This window comes from Hylobates moloch, unplaced genomic scaffold (genome assembly GCF_009828535.3).
Source record: "Hylobates moloch isolate HMO894 unplaced genomic scaffold, HMol_V3 SCAFFOLD_4, whole genome shotgun sequence".
NCBI lineage: Eukaryota > Metazoa > Chordata > Mammalia > Primates > Hylobatidae > Hylobates > Hylobates moloch.
Window position 1 is genome coordinate 26435604 of NW_026652279.1, and position 24714 is coordinate 26460317.

The following is a 24714-nucleotide window of genomic DNA, read 5'->3' on the forward strand; positions in this document are numbered from 1 at the left end:
AAATCAGGAACTAGTGGCATGACATTTTGGGAAAGATATTTAAACAGAAATCAGCCTCTGCCACTTCATAGGTGCTAGGACAAAAGAGACTTGTTCCAAATGACATGACGCATGTGAAGCGCTTACCCACTGCTCGGCAAGGGGAAGCACTCTCTAAACGTTAGCAAATACCATGGTAGGGCACAAGGCCCCTGACTCTCCGCTTTCAGCTTGCTGAAGATCCTCAAAACCAACAGCACACAGCTTCCAGCGCATGCTCCTTTCCTCACGACCTTGTGCGGGAACTCGCCGCCAGCGCGGAGCCACCGTGACTCGTAGCCTGACTTCCGTTTCCGGGGGCGGCTTCCGGCGGCGTGACCTGACCGCAAGAGGCCAATGGAGTGCGCGAGCTGAAAGGGTCTTCGCTGGCGGCCGGTAACTGGCGGCGGTTGGGAACGGCCGAGTGTGGCTCTTCTGGTGTTTCAACTTGGGGAGAGAGGGGTGGGCCTCCTCTTGCAGTTGAGGCCGGCGCCGGACCGGACTTCAGCCGGGTCTCGTGGCGGAGCCCATCCTGCTCTCTCTCCCAGGCCTTTACCCACTCCCTAGGATTCCCGGGGCCCTGTCGGTGGGAGTTGGGAGACGTGAGTTCCCTTCCATTCTGCGCCTCTCATTGGCTCTCTGACCTTGTGCGGAACGCGTCCTTTAGCTGACCTCAGCTGCCTTTTTTAGAAGATGTAGATTGTATTCACAGTGACTGTCAGCTTTTTAACGGCGGGAACTGACGTAGTGTTAAACACTGTCGTGTATCGCTGGCGTAGCACAAGGACATTATAGGTATTCTGTACTCAATATAAGTTATTTTGAGTCACAGACCTTTTGAAAATCTCGCGTAAGCTATGGCCGCTCCACCTCTCTAATACTTCCCCCGGCCCCCGCCCCAAGCACACACAAAAGCTTATGCCTAGGAAATTTGTTTTACTATTTCGGATTACTTCCAAGATCTCTCTCCTGATGCCCATCTATGGATCCCAGAGCCTGGCAAGTAGTAGGCGTTTGAATATTTGTAATCATTAGGTAGTAAGTGTACAGTTAGCCATTTTTATTTTTTCCTTTTTTTTTTTTTTGAGACAGGGCCTCACTGTGTCGCCCAGGCTGGAGTGCAGTCCTCCCACCTCAGCCTCCCAAGTAGCTGGACTCCAGGCACCCACCACCACGCCCAGCTATTTTTTGTATTTTTGGTAGAGATGAGATTTTGCCATCTTACGCAGATTAGTCTCGAACTCTTGGCCTCAAGCGATCTACTCGCCTCAGCCCCCCCAAGGGCTGGGATTACAGGCAGGAGCCAGTGTGCCCAGCCCAATTAATCATTTTTAAATGCATGAAATGCTATTTCACAGGAGGGAAGAAGATAGCCTTAATAGGCTATCTTATTAATATTAAACTTATTAATATAAGTTTTAATTATTGGCCTAGCCATGTACTACTCTCACTTGTCTCCTAACAACTCTAGGAAAGAGGTATTACTTAATTCTCACTTGTCTCCTAACAACTCTAGGAAAGAGGTATTACTAATTACTTAATTACATTTGAAGGTTTGGGAGAATTAATTTGCCATAAGTCATTCAACCTATGATGGTGGAGGCAAGAATTCAAACCTGTATCTGTCTGAAACTCCAAAAGCCCCATATTATTATTATTATTATTATTATTATTTATTTTATTTATTTATTTTTTTGAGACAAAGTCTTGTTCTATGACGCAGGCCGGAATGCAGTGGTGCAATTTCAGCTCACTGCAATCTCCGCCTCCCGGATTCAAGCAATTCTCCTCCCTCAGCCTCCCAAGTAGCTGGGATTACAGGCTCCCACCACCACGCCTGGCTAATGTTTGTATTTTTGTAGAGGCGGGGTTTCACCATGTGGGCCAGGCTGGTCTTGAACTCCTGTCCTCAGGCGATCTGCCCACCTCGGCCTCCCAAAGTGCTGGGATTACAGGTGTGAGCCACCACGCCCAGCCAAGCCCTATATTCTTAGCTAACCATGTTCTTAACATCTAGATGCAGAAATGGATTTGAATGTAATCTGTAGTTTCTAATGTAGTTATGAAATGGCTTTTGTCAACATGGGTTACCCCAAAGCAAACACTGCATGCTATGGAAATACTTCTTGTCTCTTTTTCTCCCATGGTATCTGTATTGCTTCTTTAATAATAACATCATGTTTTACAGCCTGCACTCTGCCCATGTTTATTCAACCCATTTTACTTTGGTGACTGTTTATCAGCTGTGTTGCCTTGTTCTTCCTGCCCTCCAGAGCCCATGTTTTTAATTATAACTGAAATATGAGATGACAATATTTGGGCTTTATTTCTTTTTCTTTTAAAGGACAGTACTGCTTTTAAAGAGACAGTGTTAGGGATCTCGGAAGCACAGCCAACATGTGTGACATTGAAGAAGCCACTAACCAACTCCTAGATGTGAACCTTCATGAGAACCAGAAGTCTGTACAAGTGACAGAAAGTGACCTCAGAAGTGCATCTGAGCTTCTAGTCACTATTGGAGCCACCGTACCTACTGGCTTTGAGCAAACAGCTGCAGATGAAGTGAGAGAGAAACTTGGGTCATCATGCAAAATCAGCAGAGACCGTGGCAAGATATATTTTGTCATTTCAGTGGAAAGTCTGGCACAGGTTTGAATGAAGCAGTATTTAAAATAGTTTTCTAAGTTGATCATTTTATGGTTACTTTTCATTTTATAGACCCTTCTGGAATCCTTTCTGATTTTCATTGCTGTGCCCCAAATCAGGTGATTTTAAAGTTACTGCATTTTCTATTGAGTACTGATTTGTAATTTTGACTGTAGTTTCAGTATCCCTTAGGACCAGAAGTGTTTCAGATTTTTGGAGAGGGGCAGGGGGAGTTTTGGAATATTTGCATTATACTTGCCAGTTGAGCATTTCTTTTTTTTTTCTTTTTCTTTGAGACAGAGTCTTGCTCTGTCACCAGGCTGGAGTGCAGTGGCGCGATCTCGGCTCACTGCAACCTCCACCTCCCAGGTTCAAGCGATTCTCCTGCCTCAGCCTCCCGAGTAGCTGGGACTACAGGCATCCACCACCGCATCTGGCTAATTTTTGTATATTTAGTAGAAACGGGGTTTCACCATCCTGGCCAGGCTGGTCTCAAACTCCTGACCCCGTGATCCACCCGCCTTGAACTCCCAAAGTGCTGGGATTACAGGCCCGAGCCACTGCACCCAGCCTGCCAGTTGAGCATTTCTAATCTGAAAATCCGAAATGCTGCACTGAGCATTTCCTTTGAGCATTGTGTTGGGGCTCAAAAGGTTTCAGATTTTTAGATGTGGGCTGCTCAACCTGTAGTAGGATTGCTACATTTTTAGAGGTGATCTAGTATTTCTTGAGGATTGAATTCACCAGAAAGAATACTGTTCAACTTAAGAAATTCTCTTAAGTATCTCAGTATTTACTTCAGTATCTAGCAGATGTTTAACCTTTGGTGATGAAACATAAAAGAGATTTTCCTTTTAATGTGCATCAAAAATTCTTGCTCAGAAGTAATTAGGACTCACTCAAGGTAAAAAGTGAAGGTCAGAAAACTGCAATCTCACTATCATAAAGCTGATATATCTCATTACCACATAAGCAGTGGTATTTTTTTTTTCCAGCAATATATTTTTTTTTTCCAGCAATATATCCCATGCTGTTAGTGTCTGGCATATAGTAGGTACCCAGAAAATATCTGTGGGATGAATTGGTAAGCAAATGTTTTCCATCCAATATTTTAGCCAATACCCTCAGCAGCTTTGTGAAGATAGACACTATTATTATCCTCATTAATCATTAGGCTTAGGACACATAAATAATTTCCCCAGGGCCACTCAGCTAGTAATCACAGAACTGGAGCTCAAATCCCCTGCTTTTAACCATTGCAGCATATAGTGTACCATAGAAAGTCATCGAGGAAATATGATAGAGCCCACCTGAGTGGCTTCACCTTTCTCTTCTCCCACAAAAGACGTGTTGCCCACAAAACACTTCATGCTTCTCTCTTTCCATCTGCCGTTTTTCCCCTTCTCTAGGGGAAAGCTGATTGGTAACCAAAGAGATGAGAAACTAGGGAGATGGGACATTTTAAAAATACAAAATATAGTTAGTAGCTGCTTTAAAACTATCATTCCTAATTTTTTAAATACTTAATTGTTGATAGCTTGTGCTGTTCAAAAGCTTTCTCAGAAATGTGTTTCTTTTTTTTTCACCCAGGTTCATTGTCTGAGATCAGTTGATAACTTATTTGTGGTGGTTCAGGAGTTTCAAGATTACCAGTTCAAACAAACAAAGGTGAGCTATCCTAAACATGGTGGCTGATTTTTGGCTGTCTTCCACAAAGAGATTATTTCCACTTTTCATAATCTGTGAAAATTTAGCATTACTGTGGCCTTTGTAATAGAGAATACTGGGAGGCTTTTACAATAAAATCTAGAGTTTTGCTGACCGTCTATCCCAAAAGATGTTTTTTAAAAATTAGTATTGAAAACCATTAAAGTTTATAAGAAAGAAGAAAACACATTGTTTTACTTATAAAAGATATAAACCTTAGATTTGCTTTGCTTTTACATATATTTAGTTCCAAAATAGAATTGCTTCCAGAACATGAACCAAAGAACAAGTGACAGTTTGTGTCTTCTACAAATAACACTTCCTCGCCATCCTGCTTTTGCTCTGCTTTCTTCTCTTTCTTCATTTTTTGAAATAAAGCCAAAGTAATATCTAAATACTCCTTCAGTTGTTAGGACAACAGCTTTGTCTCCAATATGTATTTAGCATCTGAATCCTAAATATTCAGCTGCTGCCTAAGCTGAAGGTTGAAAATAGATTGCAGCAAGGCTTTAGGTTTTTTCCACACTGCTTTTTGGTTGGGTTTCTAGAGTTAACCGCTTAAAAACATTTTTCTATCAGTTTTACGTATCTTAGAAATAATCTTTTTAAAAACAACTGTGATACGCTACCTAATTGTCTAACTTTTATTTATTGGCAAGCATGTTGATTTCCAAAACTGGTTATTCAAACACCAGTCAAAGTTGTATGAACCCCTAGCCTAGAAAAAAATAAGACCAGACCTAAAAGAAGTCAGACTTAAGAGCCTGTTGTGGTGGCTCACGCCTGTAATCCCAGCACTTTGGGAGGCCGAGGCAGGCAGATCACGAGGTCAGGAGATAGAGACCATCCTGGCTAACACAGTAAAACCCCATCTCTACTAAAAATATAAAAAATTAGCTGGGCGTGGTGGTGGGCGCCTATAGTCCCAGCTACTCGGGATGCTGAGGCAGGAGAATGTCGTGAACCCAGGAGGCGGAGCTTGCAGTGAGCAGAGATCACGCCACTGCACTCAGCCTGGGCGACAGAGTGAGACTCCATCTCAAAAAAAAAAAAAAAAAGTCAGACTGAAAATAGATAAAAATTGTATTAAGTAAAAATCTAACTTTTAGAAAAGCTTAAAGCATTCTAATGAGTTCTCTTAAGTATTCAGATGATAATCATGAATTTATTAGTCCCCACCTCCCTCTTTTAAAAAATATTGAGATGGGGTCTCACTGTGTTGCCCAAGCTGTTCTCAAACTTCTGGGCTCAAGTGATCTTCCCACTTAAGCCTCCCAAAGTGCTGGGATTACAGGTGTGAGCCATTGCACCTGGCACCCATTCCCCACCTCCACTCCCGCATTTTTTTTTTTTTTTTTTTTTTTTTTGAGACAGTCTTGCTCTTTTGCCTAGGCTAGAGTGCAGTGGCACAATCTCAGCTCACTGCAACCTCTGCCACCCGGTTTCAAGCAATTCTCCTGCCTCAGCCTCCCGAGTAGCTGGGACTATAGGCGTATGCCACCATGCCTGGCTAATTTTTGTATTTTTAGTAGAGACGGGGTTTCAGCATCTTGGCCAGGCTGGTCTTGAACACCTGACCTCGTGATTCACCTGTCTTGGCCTCTCAAAGTGCTGGGATTACAGGCATAAGCCACCGCGCCTGGCCTCCATCTGCCTTTTTAAAAGTATGAACAAATCTGTGATTTATATGGGTTTTTAAAAACTAGTTAATACATGGATTTGGAGCAAACTTGTAAAGACTGAACGGATACAGAGTGAAAAGTAAGTCTTTGTTCCTATATCCCCATACTATGCAGATCCCTCCCTGGAGGCAACAACTATTACCAATTTCCTGGGTATTCTTCTGGAGATATTTTACAAATAAATGTATTTTATTTACACAAATGAAAGCATAGCATACATACTTTTCTGTGCTATGCTTTTTTTTCATATACAAGTTGAGTATCCCTTATCTGAAATACTTGGGACCAGAAATGTTTTGGATTTTTGTTTGTTATTTGAAATATTCTGGGTTGGGCGTGATGGCTCACACCTGTAATCCCAGCACTTTGGGAAGCCAAGGTAGGTGGATCATGAGGTCAGGAGTTTGAGAGCAGCATGGCCAAGGTGGTGAAACACCATCTCTACTAAAAATACAAAAATTAGCCCGGTGCAGTGGCAGGCTCCTATAATTCCAGCTACTCTGGAGGCTGAGGCAGGAGAATCACTTGAACCCGGGAGGTAGAAGTTGCAGTGAGCCGAGATCACGCCACTGCACTCTAGTCTGGGCAACAGAGCAAGACCCCATCTCAAAAAAAAAAAGAAATACTCTGAGGATGGAACCTATGTATAAGCCCAAGATTCATTTGTTTCATATATATGTTATACGTATAGCTTGAGGGTAATTTTATATGATTTTTAAAATAGTTTATACATGAAACAAAGTTTGTGCACACTGAACCATCAGAAAGCAAAGGTGTCACTATCTCAGCTACTTGTGTGGCATCATGTTGGCACTTCTAAAAAATTTTAGCTTTTGGATTTTGGACTTTGAGATTAGGAATGTTCAACGTATATGTTGGAGATCCTGGCAGTATCATTGCTGGAATTGGCTGCGTATACTCCATTGTTTGGCTGTATCATAATTTAACCAGTCCCATTTTAGGGTGTGAGGGTTTTTCACATTCTTTTGCTATTACAGTGGTGCAACAAATACACTATGTAAATTCTTGTACATATTCAAACTGAGTGTCATCTTTGTGTTTATCCCATTGATACTTATTGATAATGACAACTGTTTAGTCTTAGTTTTGTCATGCCTATACTTTTTGCTTTTTCTTAATTTGAAAAATCTTTACATTATATCTTTACTTTTTTCATGTGCCTGTGTTTTCTAATAGTTTGGAAGGTTTGTGTGTGTGTGTTCTAGCTGTTACCTTTGTAACTACAGTTCGATATTATCTACCTTATCTACCATATATACACAGTATGTTTTGAATCCCTGCTAAAAGCAATGATGAAATTGGCATATTTATACTTTTTTCCTTTATTTTTCAGTTATTTTTCTTAGTGTTCACCCTTAAACCTTTAAATATACTTACATTTTATTTATCAGCTTTAACTTCTATCCTTTGACCTCTGGGTATAAGAGATGAGGGTATCAGTATGCCCATTTACATGCCAGTTTGTAACATTTACCTTCTGCTTTATAATCATGATCCCTACATTTGTTTTCATTTTAGTGACATAATTAAATAGATTATAGGCACATTATTTGTCCTTTTGTTATAATTTGTATCTGTTGAATGGCATGAGTTCAGAAATGTTTGTCTTTCACCTTTATATTTGGCTGATAGTTTGGGTATGAAATTTGGAGTTAGGCTTTCTTTCCTTAAGAATATTGTAGTCAGTGTTCATTCTCTTTTGTAAAAGATTTATTTTTTGAGACAGGATCTTGCTCTGTTATGTAAGCTGGAGTGCAGTGGCGTGATCATAGCTCATTGGAGCCTTGACCTCCCAGGCTTAAGCAGTCCTCCCATCTCAGCTTCCTGAGTAGCTGGGACTGCAGGCACGTGCTACCATGCCCAGTTAATTTTTGTATTTTTTTGTAGAGACAGAATTTTGCCATGTTGCCCAGTCTGGTCTCAAACTCCTGAGTTCAAGCGATCCACCTGCTTCAGCTTCCTAAAGTGCTGGAATTACAGGCATGAGCTACCATATCCAGCCCAGACTTTTTTTCTTGTCATTATTTCCCAAACAATACAGTATAACAACTATTTCCATAGCATTTACATTGTATTATCAGGTATCATAGGTAAGATAGAGATGATTTAAGGTACTCTTGAGAGGATGTGTGTAGGTCATATGCAGACACTATACCATTTTATATGAGGGACTTTTGAGCATCTTTGGGTTTTGGTGTCTTTGGCGGTCCTGGAACCAGTGTCCTCCATGGATACCAACTGTCCGTAAGCAAAATAGAGGTTTATTTGTTTCATTATAGTGGTAAGAAATGAATGAATTTCTTTCTCTGTCCTTTACAGGAAGAAGTTCTAAAGGATTTTGAAGACTTGGCTGGAAAACTCCCATGGTCAAACCCCTTAAAAGTGTGGAAAATTAATGCCAGTTTTAAAAAGAAAAAAGCAAAGCGCAAAAAGATAAATCAGAATTCAAGTAAAGAGAAGATTAATAATGGACAAGAAGTCAAAATCGATCAGAGAAATGTTAAAAAAGAGTTCACTAGCCATGCTTTCGATTCTCATATCTTAGATTATTATGAAAATCCAGCCATCAAAGAGGACGTATCAACGTTAGTAGGTGATGATTTGGCATCTTGCAAAGATGAGACTGATGAAAGCTCAAAAGAAGAAACTGAGCCTCAAGTGCTGAAGTTTAGAGTCACATGCAACAGGGCAGGAGAGAAACATTGCTTTACCTCAAATGAGGCTGCAAGAGATTTTGGGGGTGCTGTTCAAGATTATTTTAAGTGGAAGGCTGACATGACCAACTTTGATGTGGAGGTAGGTATAGGCTCTGACTGTGGTGATTGAAGAATGCTGTCACAGATTTGTAGAATTTTCAGACTAACCCAATGTTATGCACAATTAAATTGAGGAAATAGTAGGGTGTGGTTAAGAAGAGCATAGGCTATGGAGACAGATTTAGATCCAAATTTTGACCCCACAACTGTATAACTTTGGTCTAGGTAGTCTCTGAGCCTCTGTTTCAAATGGAGCCAATAATATTATGTACCTTTAAGGTTATCCTGAAGGATAAATGGGGTACATTTAAAATATTTGGTGCAATACCTTGCATACGCTAAGTGCTCCATAGATGGAAGCTATCAAGGTTGAGTTGTCTGTTTTCTTTTTCTTTTTTGAGACAGAGTCTTGCTCTGTCACCCAGGCTAGAGTGCAGTGGTACGATCTCAGCTTACTGCAGCCTCCACCTTCCTGGTTCAAGTGATTGTTGTGCTCAGCCTCCCAAGTAACTGGGGCTACAGGCACATGCCACCACACCTGGCTAATTTTTGTATTTTTTAGTAGACTTGGGGTTTCACCCTGTTGGCCAGGCTGGTCTCAAACTCCTGTAGTGATCTGCCTGTCTTGGCCTCCCAAAGTGCTGGGATTATAGTCGCACCTGGCCTGATTTCTAATAGAGTACTCTTTTACTATATTGTGTGGACTTTCATATTATAAAATTCAACCAGAATTAAAATAGTTATTTTGTTTTTGTGTGTCTTGGTTGCAGAGCTTTGCTACTGAAAAAATAAAATAAGGCTGGGCGCAGTGGCTCATGCCTGTAATCCCAGTACTTTGGGAGGCCGAGGAAGGTGGATCACTCGAGGTCAGGAATTTGAGACCAGCATGGCCAACATGGTGAAACCCTGTCTCTACTAAAAATACAAAAATTGGCCCAGTGTGGTGGCACACTCCTGTGGTCCCAGCTACTGGGGAGGCTGAGGCAGGAGAATCACTTGAACCAGGGAGGTAGAGGTTGCAGTGAGCCAAGATCATGCCACTGCACTCCAGCGTGGGTGACAGAGCAAGACTCCGTCTCCAAAAAAAAAAAAAAATCCGTTTTTTAAACAAAACAAACCCTGACCACCTCAAATCAGGACATCATTGCTAATACTCATCCTAGAGTCAGCTCTCCTCTTTCTTAAATTCTGCTATATTTCCAAAGCGAGGTACCTCATTTTAGTATATTTGCTTTCCTTGGTCTTAATCTTCTTTTATCTAGGTGATTGACATGTGAACCATAGGAACTAAAGTCTTTAAGTCTCTGACGGCTTAAAACATCTCTAGCAGCTGATATATTTACCAAAGAGCCAATTTCTGTTGCTTTTGGGACACTTGAATCTGGGGCAAGTCACTGATTCTTTCTAACTTTTTTGTGCATGTCAAATCAGGAGTCTAATTCCCCATTCCTTTTTTTCCTCATATACTGCCATGAAAATGAATAGGTGGCTCACACCTGTAATTCCAGTACTTTGGGAGGCCTTGGCAGGCAGATCGCTTGAGCCCGAGAATTCGAGACCAGCCTGGGCAAAATAGTGAGACCCTGTCTCTACTAAAAATAAAATAAATTTTTTAAAAAATAAAATGAATTGGTTAACTAGAACAATGATATCTAAAAGTTAGCAAGGTGATTCAGAGGACAGTTTCTGGAGCCGTGCTGCATTGGTTTAAATCCCAGAGGAGGCTGGGTGTGGTGACACACACCTGTAATCCCAGCACTTTGGGAGGTCGAGATTGGAGGATTGCTTAAGGCCAGGAGTTCAAGACCAGCCTAGGCGACATAGGGAGACCCTGTCTCTACAAAAAAAAAAAATTAGCTGAGTATGATGACACACGCCTGTAGTCCCAGGTACTTGGGAGGCTGAAGTAAGAGATTGCCTGAGCCCAGGAAGTCCAGGCCACAGTGATCTGTGATCATGCCACTGCACTCCATCCTGGGCGACAGAGTGAGACCCTGTCTCAAAAAAAAAGGGAATTCCTGAGGAGCTGTCTTTGTGCCTCAGTATCCTCATTTATAAGGGGAATAATACCTAGCTTAGGGGATGTGAATATGAGATGAGGCCATGTATGTAAAATGTGTAGAACAGTGCTTTGCATTAGGAAGTGCTGTATGAGTATGAGCTGTGCTTCTGCTGTGGTTAAGCTCAGGAAGTCTTTCGGTGAAGGATTGGGGAACGTTTTAGTTTAGTTTAGTTCACTTTTGAGACAGGGTCTTGCCGTATCACCCAGACTGGAGTGCAGTGGTGCAATCGTGGCTCACTAAAGCCTTGACCTCCCAGGCTCAAGCTGTCCTCCCACCTCAGCCTCCCGAGTAGCTGGGACTATGGGCCTGTGACACCGCACTCAGTGTAATAAGACTTTTCATTTGAGACTTTACCAATTTTTAAAACATTTTTGTTGAGATATACTTTGCACCCCTTAAGTACACAAATCTTAAGTGTACACTTCAGTAAGTTTTTACTTATATACACGATGTGTAAACAGCATCCAGATAAAGATACAAAGTATTTCCAATACCTCGGGCTCCCCTTGCCCTTTCCCAGTCAGTACCCACTCAAGGCAATCACTAATCTGACTGCTACCACCAAAAATTAGTTTTGCCAATTTTTGAACTTCATGTAAATGAAATCATATAGTATATAGTTTTTTTCGTTCATTTTAACATCTATTATTTTCTTTTAATTCACTATGTTTATTGGCTACAACCAGATTTCACCCCAATTTTTATAACACAAACATATTTTGAAGACTTAGAGGTTTTTTAATATGTATTTTTTAAATGTCTTAACTTTTTAGACAGTTCTGGGCTGTGGTGCGCTATGCCGATCAGGTGTCTGCACTAAGTTTGGCATCAATATGGTGACCTCCCAGGAGTGGGGGACCAACAGGTTGCCTAAGAAGGGGTGAACCGACCCAGGTCAGAAAAGTCTTACTACTAAGTGCAGTTTGAACAATGCTAAAACTATTTTGTCTTGTTCACTTTACTATAGGTTCTTTTGAACATCCATGATAATGAAGTCATTGTGGGCATTGCATTGACTGAAGAGAGTCTCCACCGAAGAAATATAACACATTTTGGACCTACAACTCTTAGATCAACTCTTGCCTATGGGATGCTCAGGTAAGAAGATGAGTTTGCCATCCAGCTTAAAGTGGCACCTTGGTTTGAATATTCCCTTCAAAATACTGATTTTTGTGTGTGTGTGTTTGAGGTACTGTGTTGGAATGTAGTGGATAAAGAATAGAATGGAAAGCTAATGATTTATTTCTTTCCCTTCTATCCAATATTGACTCCTTGTGATCTGAAAATACTGCTTAATAGGTGGCTCAGTTTTCTTTATTTCTTTTTTTGAGACAAAGTCTCACTCTGTCGCCCAGGCTGGAATGCAGTGACGAGATCTCAGCTCACTGTAACCTCTGCCTCCTGGGTTCAAGCAATTCTCCTGTCTCAGCCGAGTAGCTGGGATTACAGGTGCCTGCCACCATGCCCAGATAATTTTTGTATTTTTTTAATAGAGACGACATTTCACTACGTTGGCGAGGCTGGTCTCAAATACCTGACCTCAGGTAATCCACCCACCTCGGCCTCCCAAAGTGCTGGGATTACAGGTGTGAGCCACCGCGCCCAGTTTTCTTGATTTTAAATTGAGAGTAATAGTTTTCACCTGCCTCTTGAATTGCGGTTACCACGTTTCTGTTTAGCAAGGATATGTGTGTTGGGAGATAGAGCAAATTTTGCTGTTTCATTTCTGTGCAGTGAAAAAGATGAAAGCAGAGATTTTTATGTGTATAATGTGTAAATGAACAGAAAGAGCTTTTACTTATATTTTTAAGTTTTATACTCACAGCAACTCAGGAATCATCCTAGAATTTTTTACTTTTCAGAGTACACGACCTATCTTTCCTTCTCCTTTGCCCTTCTCTCTTTTATTGGGTGCTTCTTTTCACCAATTGAAAATGTTTATTTTCTCTAAAGCTTCTGTTTTCCAGATGGCAAAATGGATTTGATATGAGACTTAAAGGATTATTAGTGAGGATTAAATGCTGAAGCATATGCAAAATACCTATTATATACAGTGCCTGGTATGTCCTGGTAGTTAAGTCCAGTCATGCATCACTTAATGACAGGGATACATTCTGAAAAATGTGTCATCACACAATTTCATCATTATGCGAACCTCATGGAGTGTACTTATACAAATCTAGATGGTGTAGCCTACTACACACCTGGGCTATATGGTATCTCCTATTGCTCCTAGGCTACAAACCTGTACTGCATGTTATTGTACTGAATATTGTAGTCAGTTGTAATGCAGTGGTATTTGTGTATTTAAACATAGAAAGGGTAGGGAAAAATAATGGTATTATAATTACTGCATTCATACATTTGGTCCACCATTGATTGGAAGGTTGTCATACAATGCATGACTGTATTCCTCCTCTTCCAATCTCTTTTTTTTTTTTTTTTTGAGACAGAGTCTCGCTCTATTACCCAGGCTGGAGTGCAGTGGCACGATCTCGGCTCACTGCAAGATCCGCCTCCCGGGTTCACGCCATTCTCCTGCCTCAGCCTCTCTGAGTAGCTGGGACTACAGGTGCCCACTACCATGCCCGGCTAATTTTTTTTTTTTTTTGTATTTTTAGTAGAGACAGGGTTTCACTGTGGTCTCGATCTCCTGACCTCGTGATCCGCCCGCCTCGGCCTCCCAAAGTGCTGGGATTACAAGCGTGAGCCACTGCGCCCAGCCCTTCTCTTCCAATCTCTTATCTTCCTAACATATTAATTCAATGACAATAATAGAAAATTGGGCCCATTTGATAAAGGAAAATCTTCTAGTCTTCGTTAATTTAACAAATATGCATTATCTACTGCAAGGCATATGGTAGAAACCAGGGATACAGAGAGGGTGTTATTTTGGGTGCAAATTTAAAACCTAAGTAATCAAGTTTAGGATAAAAAAATGATAATTGTGCCAGAGAGGGGTTTATTGGAAAGATAAAGAGAAATCTTGGGGATTCTACAGAAAAACTGAATGTTGGTTCTCAAGAAGGGTAGGAACCACATCTTGGAAAACCACCAGAAATGTAGGCAGCCATTTTTATCTCCCCTTAGAGCCTGTGGACTCTTGTCTCTTCTCATCTACATGCTTTCTCATCTAAATTTATGTATTTCCAATTCCAAACGACCAACCCACACTGCCTAGGGCTTTTAGCTCTTTGTTCCAAATTCCTGGAAGAGAGGATCTGATTGACATTGTTTTGGTCAGATATTCACCCCTGACCATCAGGAATGGCTTGGAGTACAGGGTGCTTACCCCCTCAAGAGGGTTGCCAAGGATTCTGTTGCCATATGTTGAGGAGTAGGAACAAGGAGATAGAGCAGGACCAATGTTACAATAAGAACCCACTATTAACCCCGAAGAATCTGTCTTGTGAGGGACATAAGTAGTTATCATACATGCGATAAGTCCCACACCAACACATGAAAAGATTAGAAGAACAAGAGAAGGGAAGAAACCTACTGACCTGTTTCAGGGTGGGATGCTTCATAAAGAGGATAACAGTTAAGCCACTAACAGTAATGCCTCTAATCTTGAGTCTGTTACCTACTGGTTTTGTGTTCCTGGGCAGGTAACTTCATGTTTCCTTGCATCAGCTTACCTTTAAAATGAGAATAATGATAATTATCTAACAGGGTCCTTACTGAGGATTCCGTGAGATAATGCATGGAAAGAGCTTAAGTCCATGCCCAGGAAATACTAAGTGCTCAAAGTAAAGCATTTTTTTCCTTTTTTTATTACCTAGTCCCACAGAGCAATTTTTTTATATCAAGATTATCTTTAAATTCAAAAGGAAAGGAATACTGAATGTCTCATTGCCAGTAACCTTATATTGGTGCATGTTTGACTTGAGACATTTTTCAGTCTTTTTAATGTAATACAGGTTTCTGTTGAAGACAACACTGTTGTCTAAAAGTATGCATGAGCTTGTGTGTGTGTGTGTATACGTGAGTACTTTAAGATGTCTGCAAACTAAATTTCATCTGAGAGTGAAATGGGATTTTGGAAGATAGTCAAAGGAAATTTAGTTATAATGATTTTTTTCCCAAGTAATAGAATATACAGTCAACGTATCATTACAAATTTATTATTTATTTATTTATTTTTAAGACGGAGTCTTGCTCTGTCACTCAGGCTGGATCTTACATGATCTTGGCTCACTGCAATCCCCGCCTTCTCGGTTCAAGCAATTCTCGAGTCTCAGCCTTCGTACTAGCTGGGTTTACAGGCACCCACCACCATGCCCAGCTAATTTTTTGTATTTTTAGTGGAGACAGGGTTTCGCCATGTTGGCCAGGCTGGTCTTGAATTCCTGACCTCAAGTGATCCACCCATCTCAGCCTCCCAAAGTGCTGGGATTACAGGCGTGAGTCACCGTGTGAGGCCACAAATTGATTTCTAAAATATGTGTAGATTGGTGTTCCTTCAGGCTAGTGTGATAGGTCCTCAATCTTAAAGCTTCAGGAATCATCAGTATAGAAGCCTCAGCTTTTGAGTGCGTCTTCACATAGGCTGTTTTCTTTTCTCTAGGCTCTGTGATCCTCTACCTTATGATATAATAGTCGACCCAATGTGTGGAACTGGGGCAATACCAATAGAGGTAATCATATTTCTTTAGCTTTTAGATAAGAGTGATACATCCAGAATATTCTAGACCTAATGGGCAAGTTAGACATAATGAAATCTCCATGGTTGGATCAGTGGACCCAAGAGTTTTAAAATAATTAACAATAGAAAAGTTGGAACTTTTTTGTAAAGAATGTAACTACTTATTTCAAAGAGCCATGTGCCACTGTACTAGATACATTGTTAGTGACATCTATTCACTAGATTACAGAGGAAGCTGAGAATTACAAACTGCTGATGAGTCCTCTTTGTGTAACAGACAAGCTGGTAGACTTGAATGGGAAAAGATAATTGAAGGCATAAGCATAAACTTGAGGAAGGCAATTTTCTTCTCTGTAATCCACTTAAGTTCCTAGAGGCAATAAGTATAGTTGTAAAAAGGGGAAACTTATGAACATTTTTTAGGAAGTCTAACAAGCTTAATACCAAATGCTCCTAAATAGTTTTCAAAATTACCATGATATTGAGAGGACTCATAAAAATTGTGTAAAGCAAAGCAAGAAATGGAAAGGCATTTTCTAAATGGAGAATATTTCACAGTAGATTCCCCTTGAGTAATCAGTATCATCTATATGTTTTTAAACAATTTAGAAGAGGGAGCTCCCAGTAAAATCACTGAAGTTTGTGTGAAACATAGTAGTTCTTCTGTATAGTATACTGACAGCCAATTTGAATAACCTGCAGGGAGACACAGCAGATTATATAATTGGGTAGAAACTGGACAGATGAGCAAGTTCAAAGCAAGCCTACAAGGGGAGAAATAATCCAAACTGTAATTAGAAAATGATATCTGTGTTCTGGGAGTTAAAATCCAAGACTGAAATCATAGAAGTCTACATGTGACTGTGTTCCGTGAGAGCTAGAGAAATTACTGTGGCATAAAGAGACTGCACAGTAAAAACCCAGTCCTTCTTGTGGCCAAGAAGCATTCTGGGAACAAAGCAGAGTGTTTTTTTCTAGTATGAAATCATGATATGTGTATGAAATAGCAGGTAAGGTCACCGCATGTCAAGAAATACATAACAGAGCTCCGCGTAAAAATAAAGGCCGAAAAAAATTAAAACATGAGGTTTGAGCCATTTCCATGTAAGAGTAGACATGCAGATGTCAATGTAGAAAACCCTAAGCTGATATATGATCAAAATGAATAAAATTATGAAGAAATTGACGAGGTATATATAAAGATTTGTTCACCAAAGTATAAAATACTTGATCTAGAATACTTTTTTTTTTTAATTTAGAAGTGTTATACTATAAAACCCAATTCTTTCCAATGCTGAAAATCTGAATAGGTTTAGGAGAAAAAAAAAAGAATATTTGGGAATCGGAATCACTGAGAGTCTTCCTCAAACTCTAGGTCCCTTCTACATCCCTACCCACCCAAAATTCTGGGATACTTCAACTTCCCTTTTGTTTGACGTCATCGTAGGATTGTAGACAGGAGTATGTTATCACCCTCAAGTGTCTGGGCAAAAGAAAAACTTAACGAAGCGCTGCACTCATGGATGAGATGTATGTTACTGTTCACAAAGGAACACAAAGGTGTTTGGTACTCACCCCTAAGCAGAGGCAGACCTTTCCCAGCTTTCATGTCAGAAACCTTCTGTTATTCTGCATAGAACATTGTTCAGGCCTAGGGTCACATGTCACCTCATTCCACAAATGATATGTGACAGCTTGGTATTTATGTTCTGCTGACAGGTTTTTTATAATTACAAAATCCTTCCAGTGATATGGTGGTTACCATTCAAAAGCCTATCATACAAAGGAAATTGCATTTTACTATTATTTTTTTTGACCTGGGGTCTTGCTCTGTCAGCCAGGCTGGAGTGCAGTGATGTGATCTCGGCTCCCTGCAACCTCTGCCTCCCTGGCTTAAGCCATTCTCCCACCGCAGCCTCTCAAGTAGCTGAGACTCACGTGCACACCACCACACCCAGCTGATTTTTGTGTTTTTGTAGAGATGGGCTTTCACCATATTCTCAGGCTGGTCTTGAACTCCTGGGCTCAAGAAATCCTCCTGCCTCAGCTTCCCAAATTGCTGGGATTTCAGGTGTGAGCCACCATGCCCAGCTGGAAATAGCATTTTATTTTGCAATTCTCAAATATATCAGATTATGTAAACTCCCACAACCACAAATTTCAAATATTTTCAAACTGCATTAACTTAGAATTTATTTAGTGTGCCAGACACTGCTGGATGAGCAAGTGAATAAAATACTAGACCTCAGAGAGCTCCCAGGTTAGTTGGGAGGCATAAAGGGGAAGAAATAATTAACCGTAGAACAAGCGCACTGGCAGAGGTACGTACATACAAAGTGCTTTTGGGAGGTGCACATGAGACTGCTTGGAGAGTTAAGGTTGATATTGAAAGGGCATGAGGTTTGAGCTGGGTCTTAAGAGATAGGTAGAGGTTCCGCAAGCAGAGAAAGAATAAGAGGGCATTTTCAGCCAGGGAAATAGCACAGTTGACAACATGCAATGTTTTGCCACTCTAGAAAAGCACTGGATTGTCTTTGTTTGTTGACAATTTAATCATATTTTACAGTTTGCTACTTTTGTTTTAACATATACTCTTATCTTTTAGGGGGCTACTGAATGGTCTGACTGTTTCCATATTGCTGGTGATAATAATCCACTGGCTGTGAATAGAGCAGCAAATAACATTGCATCTTTATTGACCAAGAGCCAAATTAAAGAAGGGTAAAAATTTAAAAGATTTCTTAGCATCTTTTAGAGTTAGAGAATCACTTTTTATATAGACTTTATGAATTAAAACTCCCAGTGCATTGTGACATCATTGTAACCAAAATGAATATACTATGAGACTCCATTTACATTTTTAAAGTTTATTGAAAATAATTTATATTTTAAAAACATTATTTTAGCTATAATTTCCCCACCATATGCAATTTTTCATTTCTGTCTTATTCATATGTCTTTTCCCCCACATATTGGAAGAATATTCTATAGACTCAATTTCACAAAATTTTAAACAGTATATTTTTACATAGGCTTCTTTTTTGCTTTGGGTACAGGGTCTCATTTTGTCACCCAGGCTGGAGTGCAGTGGCATGATCATAGCTCACTGTAGCTTCAACCTACTGGGCTCAAGCAATCCTCCTGCCTTGGCCTCCCTAGTAGCTAGGAATACAGGCATGTGCCACCATGCCCAGCTAATTTTTTAAATTCTTCATAGAGATGGGGGTCTTGCTGTTTTGTCCAGGCTGGTGTTGAACTCCTGGCCTCAAGAGATCCTCCCGCTTCAGCCTTCCAAACTGCTGGGATTAGAGACATGAGTCACCACACCCGGACCATAGTCTTTTAAAGTCACTACATAAATTCCATCATATAGAAATACTGCAGTTTATATAGCCTCTCCTCTATTTTATTACTAAGTTATTGGTTATATATTTCATTGTCTCTCTAATTTTTTAGGACAGTGCTTCTCAAACATTAATGTACATGTGAATAACCTGGGAGTACTGTTAACACAGATCTGACTCAGTAGTTTGGGATGGGACCTAAGAGTCTGCATTTTCCAGTAAACTCCGGGACAATGCTGATGCTGCTGGTCTATGGATCAACATTAAATCCTTTTACGTGTATTAAGACAAGTAGTTGGAAGGCTTCAATTTTCTTAAATACGGATTTGTTTTATTGTGATTAATTAATTTTGAATGGTTGTTTCATATTTATTGAGGGTTTTTATGAGCCTAGTATATGGCCAGTCTTTTTTTTTTTTATTAAAACTGATAAACATTTAAACAAACTTTCTTTTCTAGCTTCTGAATATTTTATCTTGTTTGTACCTACACTGTCTGTTCAACCTGTCCTTTTTTTTTTGAGACGGAGTCTCCCTCTGTCGCCCAGGCTGGAGTGCAGTGGCTTGATCTCGGCTCACTGCAAGCTCCGCCTCCCGGGTTCATGCCATTCTCCTGCCTCAGCCTCCCAAGTAGCTGGGACTACAGGCACCCACCACCATCCCCAGCTTATTTTTTTTTTTTGTATTTTTAGTAGAGACGGGTTTTCACCATGTTAGCCAGAATGGTCTCAATCTCCTGACCTCATGATCTGCCCGCCTCGGCCTCCCAAAGTGCTGGGATTACAGGCGTGAGCCACCGTGCCCAGCCTCAACCTGTACATTTCTATCCATTTTACTTTGGTTTTTAATATTTTTCGCCTTTTGTGCAGTTATTGGTATGCGGTTATAATACATATTTTATATGTACTTTTAAAAATTATGTAGTGTTTGCTTTTATTGTATTTTTTTCTTAAATTCTTCATTAAATGTCAATTAAATCCTTAATTTCTGCTGATAACCTTTGACTTACCGTCAGTTCTTAGCCTGTGCGTTATTTTGTTTCTTAAACCAGTTGCTTTGCCTTAATGGGGAGGATTTAAATCCTTTGTATTTATTATTATTCATTCTGTCTTCTGTCATCTATATTTTTTATCTTAACTTTTTTCTTAGTCTTGTTTTATATAGCATGGCACATATATTTCCTTTTGGTTTTTCATCTTGAAACAATTACATATATATTTGCCAATTTTACTATCTGTTTTTCTTTTAGGCCTCCTGTTATTACTAGTTTTACAAACTTTATTCTTCAGATATGTCACCCCATAATCTTTTCTTTAGTGTTTTTTTTTCCAGTGTATGTTTTATCAGCAACTTAAATTTTTGTATCATCGGTTATGTAATTTACTGCTTCAGCATTGTTTTTAAAGTTGTCTTTTGCAGTTCTCTGCATGACAATCATGTTTTCAGTTTGTTTCCCTTTTTTCTGAGACAGGGTCTTGCTCTGTCACCCAGGCTGGAGTACAGCGGCACAGTCCTAGCTCACTGCATCTTCTGACTCCTGGGCTCAAGTGATCCTCCCACCTCAGCCTCCTGAGTAGCTGGGACTATAGGTGTGTGCCATCATGCCTTGCTAACTTATAAAAAAGCATTTTAGAGACAAGGTCTCACAGTGTTGCTCAGCTGGTCTCAAATTCCTGGACTCCAGTGATCCTCCCACCTCAGCCCCTGAAAGTGCTGATTATAGGCACGAGCCACCATGCCCAGCCTGACCTTCTATTTTTTATCTTTGTGCCACTTCTTAAATTTCGAATAGGTTGATATTATCACTGATATCCTTAGCATTTTATATTTTGCTGTAGCAGTCTCTTTTCAGAAACAAAAATTGTAACAATTTTATGCTTCACAATATGTTGAAGCACCTTTCCTTTGTCCCCACAGCAAACCATCCTGGGGCTTGCCCATAGATGCTGTTCAGTGGGATATCTGCAATCTGCCATTGAGAACTGGCTCTGTGGATATTATTGTAACAGATTTGCCATTTGGAAAAAGGTGAGAATTGGTTGGGTTTTTTTTTTAATGAATTTTACTTTCACTTGTTATACTAGTACCTGCTTGTCTTCTAAATATGTCATTATTTTCCTTGTGTTTATTCTAAGTCAGGAAAAAAATCTTGAATTGTGGCAGGCTTAGCAGAGCTATTTTTCACTTAACAACATGATGGATTCACCCATTATGTTTCTTCTGAGAACTCAGGAATGTATTAACTACATTTTGAATCCTGACCGTCAAAGGAGGTTCATTTTTAAATTACCTGTAATTCACTTTCTAGCCCATTCTTGAATTATATATCTTACACAAAAAGGTGGTAGAAAACTTGGTTCTGATTCTGTTTCTCAGCATAAATGATTTTTTTTTTTTTTTTTTTTTTTGAGACAGAGCCCTGCTCTGTTGCCCAGGCTGGAGCGCAGTGGTACGATCTCGGCTCACTGTAACCTCTGCCTCCCGGGTTCAAGGGATTCTCCTGCCTCACCCTCCTGAGTAGCTCGGATTACAGGCACGTGCCATCATGCCGAGCTAATTTTTGTATTTTTAGTAAAGACGGGTTTTCACCATGTTGGCCAGGCTGGTCTCAAACTCCTGACTTCAGATGATCTGCCCACCTCAGCCTCCCAAACTGCTGGGATTACAGGCATGAGCCACCAAAACACCCGGCCTAAATGATTTCTAATCACTTGTTTGGTTTATATAGTTTGACTGCTTATTATATATACTAAGAGGACAAGTCATATAACTAACACAGTTGTCCAAAAAAAATTTTTTTGATTCAGAATTCTAAGCAGTTTACTAACTCAGCTTATTTCATTGACATGTAATGGCAAAGGTCTGGTTTCTAAAACTACAGCTATTTTTCATGCCTCAGGATGCATGAAACTGTTTTTGTTTCATGTAGTCCTTCTATTTTGTATCTTTTGCAACAGTGTTTGACTCATGAGACCTTCTATTATAGGATGGGATCCAAGAAGAGAAACTGGAACCTTTATCCAGCTTGCCTACGGGAGATGAGCCGTGTCTGCACACCTACCACAGGCCGAGCTGTGCTACTTACTCAAGACACAAAATGCTTTACCAAGGTGCTATACACATTAGCTCAAAATTGCAGCCTGTGGCAACTTTGGGATCTTTTTGAGATTTGGGGATGTTTGTTTGGATAAGATTTGTTTTCTCTTCCCCTGAGGTTTCTTATCTGGCAGTTAAGAATCTTGGCTGATGTAAAAGTAGATTGTCAACCTAATTGTTATGCTTTTGGTGTGTACACAGGCGTTATCTGGAATGCGACATGTATGGCGAAAGGTGGATACAGTCTGGGTGAACGTTGGTGGTCTTCGTGCTGCAGTTTATGTTCTGATACGTACACCTCAAGCTTTTGTTCATCCTTCAGAACAAGATGGAGAAAGAGGAACTCTTTGGTAATGCAAAGAATGAAGATGACTAATAGTACTTGTACTTCCCACGACTGGAAATGTTAGCATAAAAGAACTTGGAGAGAAAAATAGTATTAACAAAAGTGCAGTCTGCACTCTTTAAACCTGTTTAAGGCTCTTCATCCTGGTTAGCAAAAGGTGTGAATGTAATGTGATGAAATTTAAGTTTTATGAGAGCAGGCACAGTGGCTCACGACTGTAATTCCAGCAGTTTGGGAAGCCGAAGTGTGCAGATCACCTGAGGTCAGGAGACCAGCCTGGCCAACATGGTGAAACCCCGTCTCTACTAGAAATACAAAAATTAGCCAGGTGTGGTGGCGGGCGCCTGTAATTCCCACCTACTCAGGAGGCTGAGGCTAGAGAATCACTTGAACCCAGCAGGCGGAGATTGCGGTGAGCCAAGATCACGCCATTGCACTCCAGCCTGTGCAACGAGCGAAACTGTCTCAAAAAGATTTTATAAGAAAGCTGAGCTTTTCCTTGAAGCTCTTTTGAAGTGGTAGCTTAATTAGTATTTTGTTGAAAATACTTTAAATTAGATGTCTAGTGAAAAGCCTACTAAAGTGCTGTGAGATTGGGGTTTAGAACATTTTATTTTCAGGCTTTATGGCCTATTTTCCATTGTGTTAAGTGCAAAACTACCCTGGCCCAAAGGAAGGGCAGAGAACATAATTACATCTTAGGCCACATTTCATTGTCTTTGCAGCTTTGCTAATCCAGTTGCTCAATTTCTTTACCTCAACCTGAAGGCATGAAGCATTATTACATTTTGTGAATGGTGTTCAGCCTGTAAGACGAAGTCTCACAAGACCTATAGGAAAGTTTACCATCTGCCTTAAATATTAAAATATCCATCTGTTATTCACATTAATACACAGAATGAAAATAGAGATCTAGGAATTATCCAAGGTACTGCAAAAATACTGTTAGTATAGAACATTTCTATTTGTAAATAGCACATACATTGATAGATGGGGTATGGGACCAACAAACCAAATTAAAAGAAACTGTTTTTCTTTCAGTACACTAAGGTGTGTGTTTTCAAAACCAAACACAAGCCTGTCAGAGTATTTGTTGGCTAGTTTCTTCAAAGGCCAAGAGAAAAAAACTGATGCATCTTTGGAAAACTTTTAATTTGGGAGTTATGTGAGTTGTTATTTTCTCCTGGATCACGATTCACATTTGCTTTTCTAGTTGCAACAAGTCCTTCTTGAGAGTTTTGTGGAAAATGGTGCTTCCCTGGAACAAAGAGTAGTTGAGGTTTTTTTGTGGAACTCATCATAGTATTGTTTATTTTGGAGCCTCTGGCTGCATTCAGCATAGATTTTCAGTATCCTATTAGTATTATAATAGTACTCCTCTTAATACTTTTTGATGTCTCCATTGAGAATAAAAGGACACAATACTTTTGAAAGAAGAGTTCACATTAGCAGCACAGCCAGCAATCTTCATCTGGTTTCTCTGATCTCCTACCCCACACTTCATAATGAATAGGAAATGTTTATGAAGGTTTTATATCCTAGACTGGCCTTTTTACCACTATCAGAATTCACAGCTGCTTTATTTATGGGCTGAACACAAAACTTTTCACCTGGTGGGAGAAACCATTTAAACCTCAAATTAAGCAACCCACAGAACCACGAAGTTCAAGGACCATGTCTGTTTTCACTGTGATGTCACCCCCCCCCCCCCCCATCCACACTAAGGGCAGGGTATCCTATCTGCCAGAGTGGGTATTTGTTGAACACACGAGTATTTTTGCCTATTAGCTTAGTTTTTAAGGAAATATTTTTTACTTGATTCATCATAGCTTTAATCCTATTAAATACTACAATAAAAATTTGACAAGACTGATGCAAATATGTAGTGGGCAATAGTTTGCCATCTTCTTCCCTAGTATGGTGTTTTTCAATCTGGTGATTAGAATAGGCAGTGGGCTATAAGCAGGATTCATGAGGCTTGGAGTTGAATTATATGTGACACTGCCGCCTATTCATTGTGTGACCTTGGTTTTAACCTTCAAAGTGGGTCTCCTGGACTAAAAGAATGTGAAAAGATGGGGAAATGAATCTGTAATCTAAACACGGAATGACTCAGTTACAGACCAGACATATCGTTACTGGGAATGAAAAAGTCAATATAATTGAGGGGAAAAAAATTTAAATATTGAGAAAGATTTTACAAATCTAATTGGGGAAGATAGTTATCTCCCAATACTAGAGTGTACCAGAGTGCTTTTAAGGGGAACATTTGGTTACCCTTATTTCTTTAAAAATGGCAGTTTAGGAAATTCTGCCCTAACTGTAGGCCCAATGTCAGATAGGACTCAGGTCTCCACTGCGAGGACCAAAATGTTAAGTTGAAGACTGAAA

At 40.1% G+C, this 24714-nt stretch overlaps 1 protein-coding gene across 4 annotated transcripts; it reads left to right on the plus strand.

Annotated features, from left to right (window-relative positions):
* The first annotated feature begins 347 nt into the window (after positions 1-347).
* On the plus strand, positions 348-23368 carry THUMPD3 (THUMP domain containing 3). 4 transcript variants are annotated; one of them, XM_032149576.2, is made up of 10 exons: positions 348-414; positions 2363-2667; positions 4255-4332; positions 8394-8870; positions 11861-11991; positions 15461-15530; positions 18144-18259; positions 20777-20909; positions 21868-21991; positions 22179-23368. In XM_032149576.2, the coding sequence occupies exons 2-10, from the start codon at positions 2416-2418 to the stop codon at positions 22385-22387; spliced, it is 1590 nt and encodes a 529-aa protein (XP_032005467.1). In that variant the 5' UTR covers positions 348-414; positions 2363-2415; the 3' UTR covers positions 22388-23368. The 4 variants fall into 4 exon arrangements, with proteins under 4 accessions (XP_032005467.1, XP_058293186.1, XP_058293188.1 ...); XM_058437203.1 differs by lacking the exon at positions 348-414 and adding an exon at positions 427-1017; XM_058437205.1 differs by lacking the exon at positions 348-414 and adding an exon at positions 427-1017 and having other exon boundaries at positions 20799-20909.
* The last annotated feature ends 1346 nt before the right edge of the window (positions 23369-24714 follow it).

Coding starts and splice junctions, on each gene's coding strand:
- THUMPD3 (XM_032149576.2), top strand. CDS start 2,416: ATGTGTGACATTGAAGAAGCCACTAACCAACTCCTAGATGTGAACCTT. Junction 2,668..4,254: donor CAGTGGAAAGTCTGGCACAG/GTTTGAATGAAG, acceptor TTTTTCACCCAG/GTTCATTGTCTGAGATCAGT. Junction 18,260..20,776: donor AAGAGCCAAATTAAAGAAGG/GTAAAAATTTAA, acceptor AATATGTTGAAG/CACCTTTCCTTTGTCCCCAC.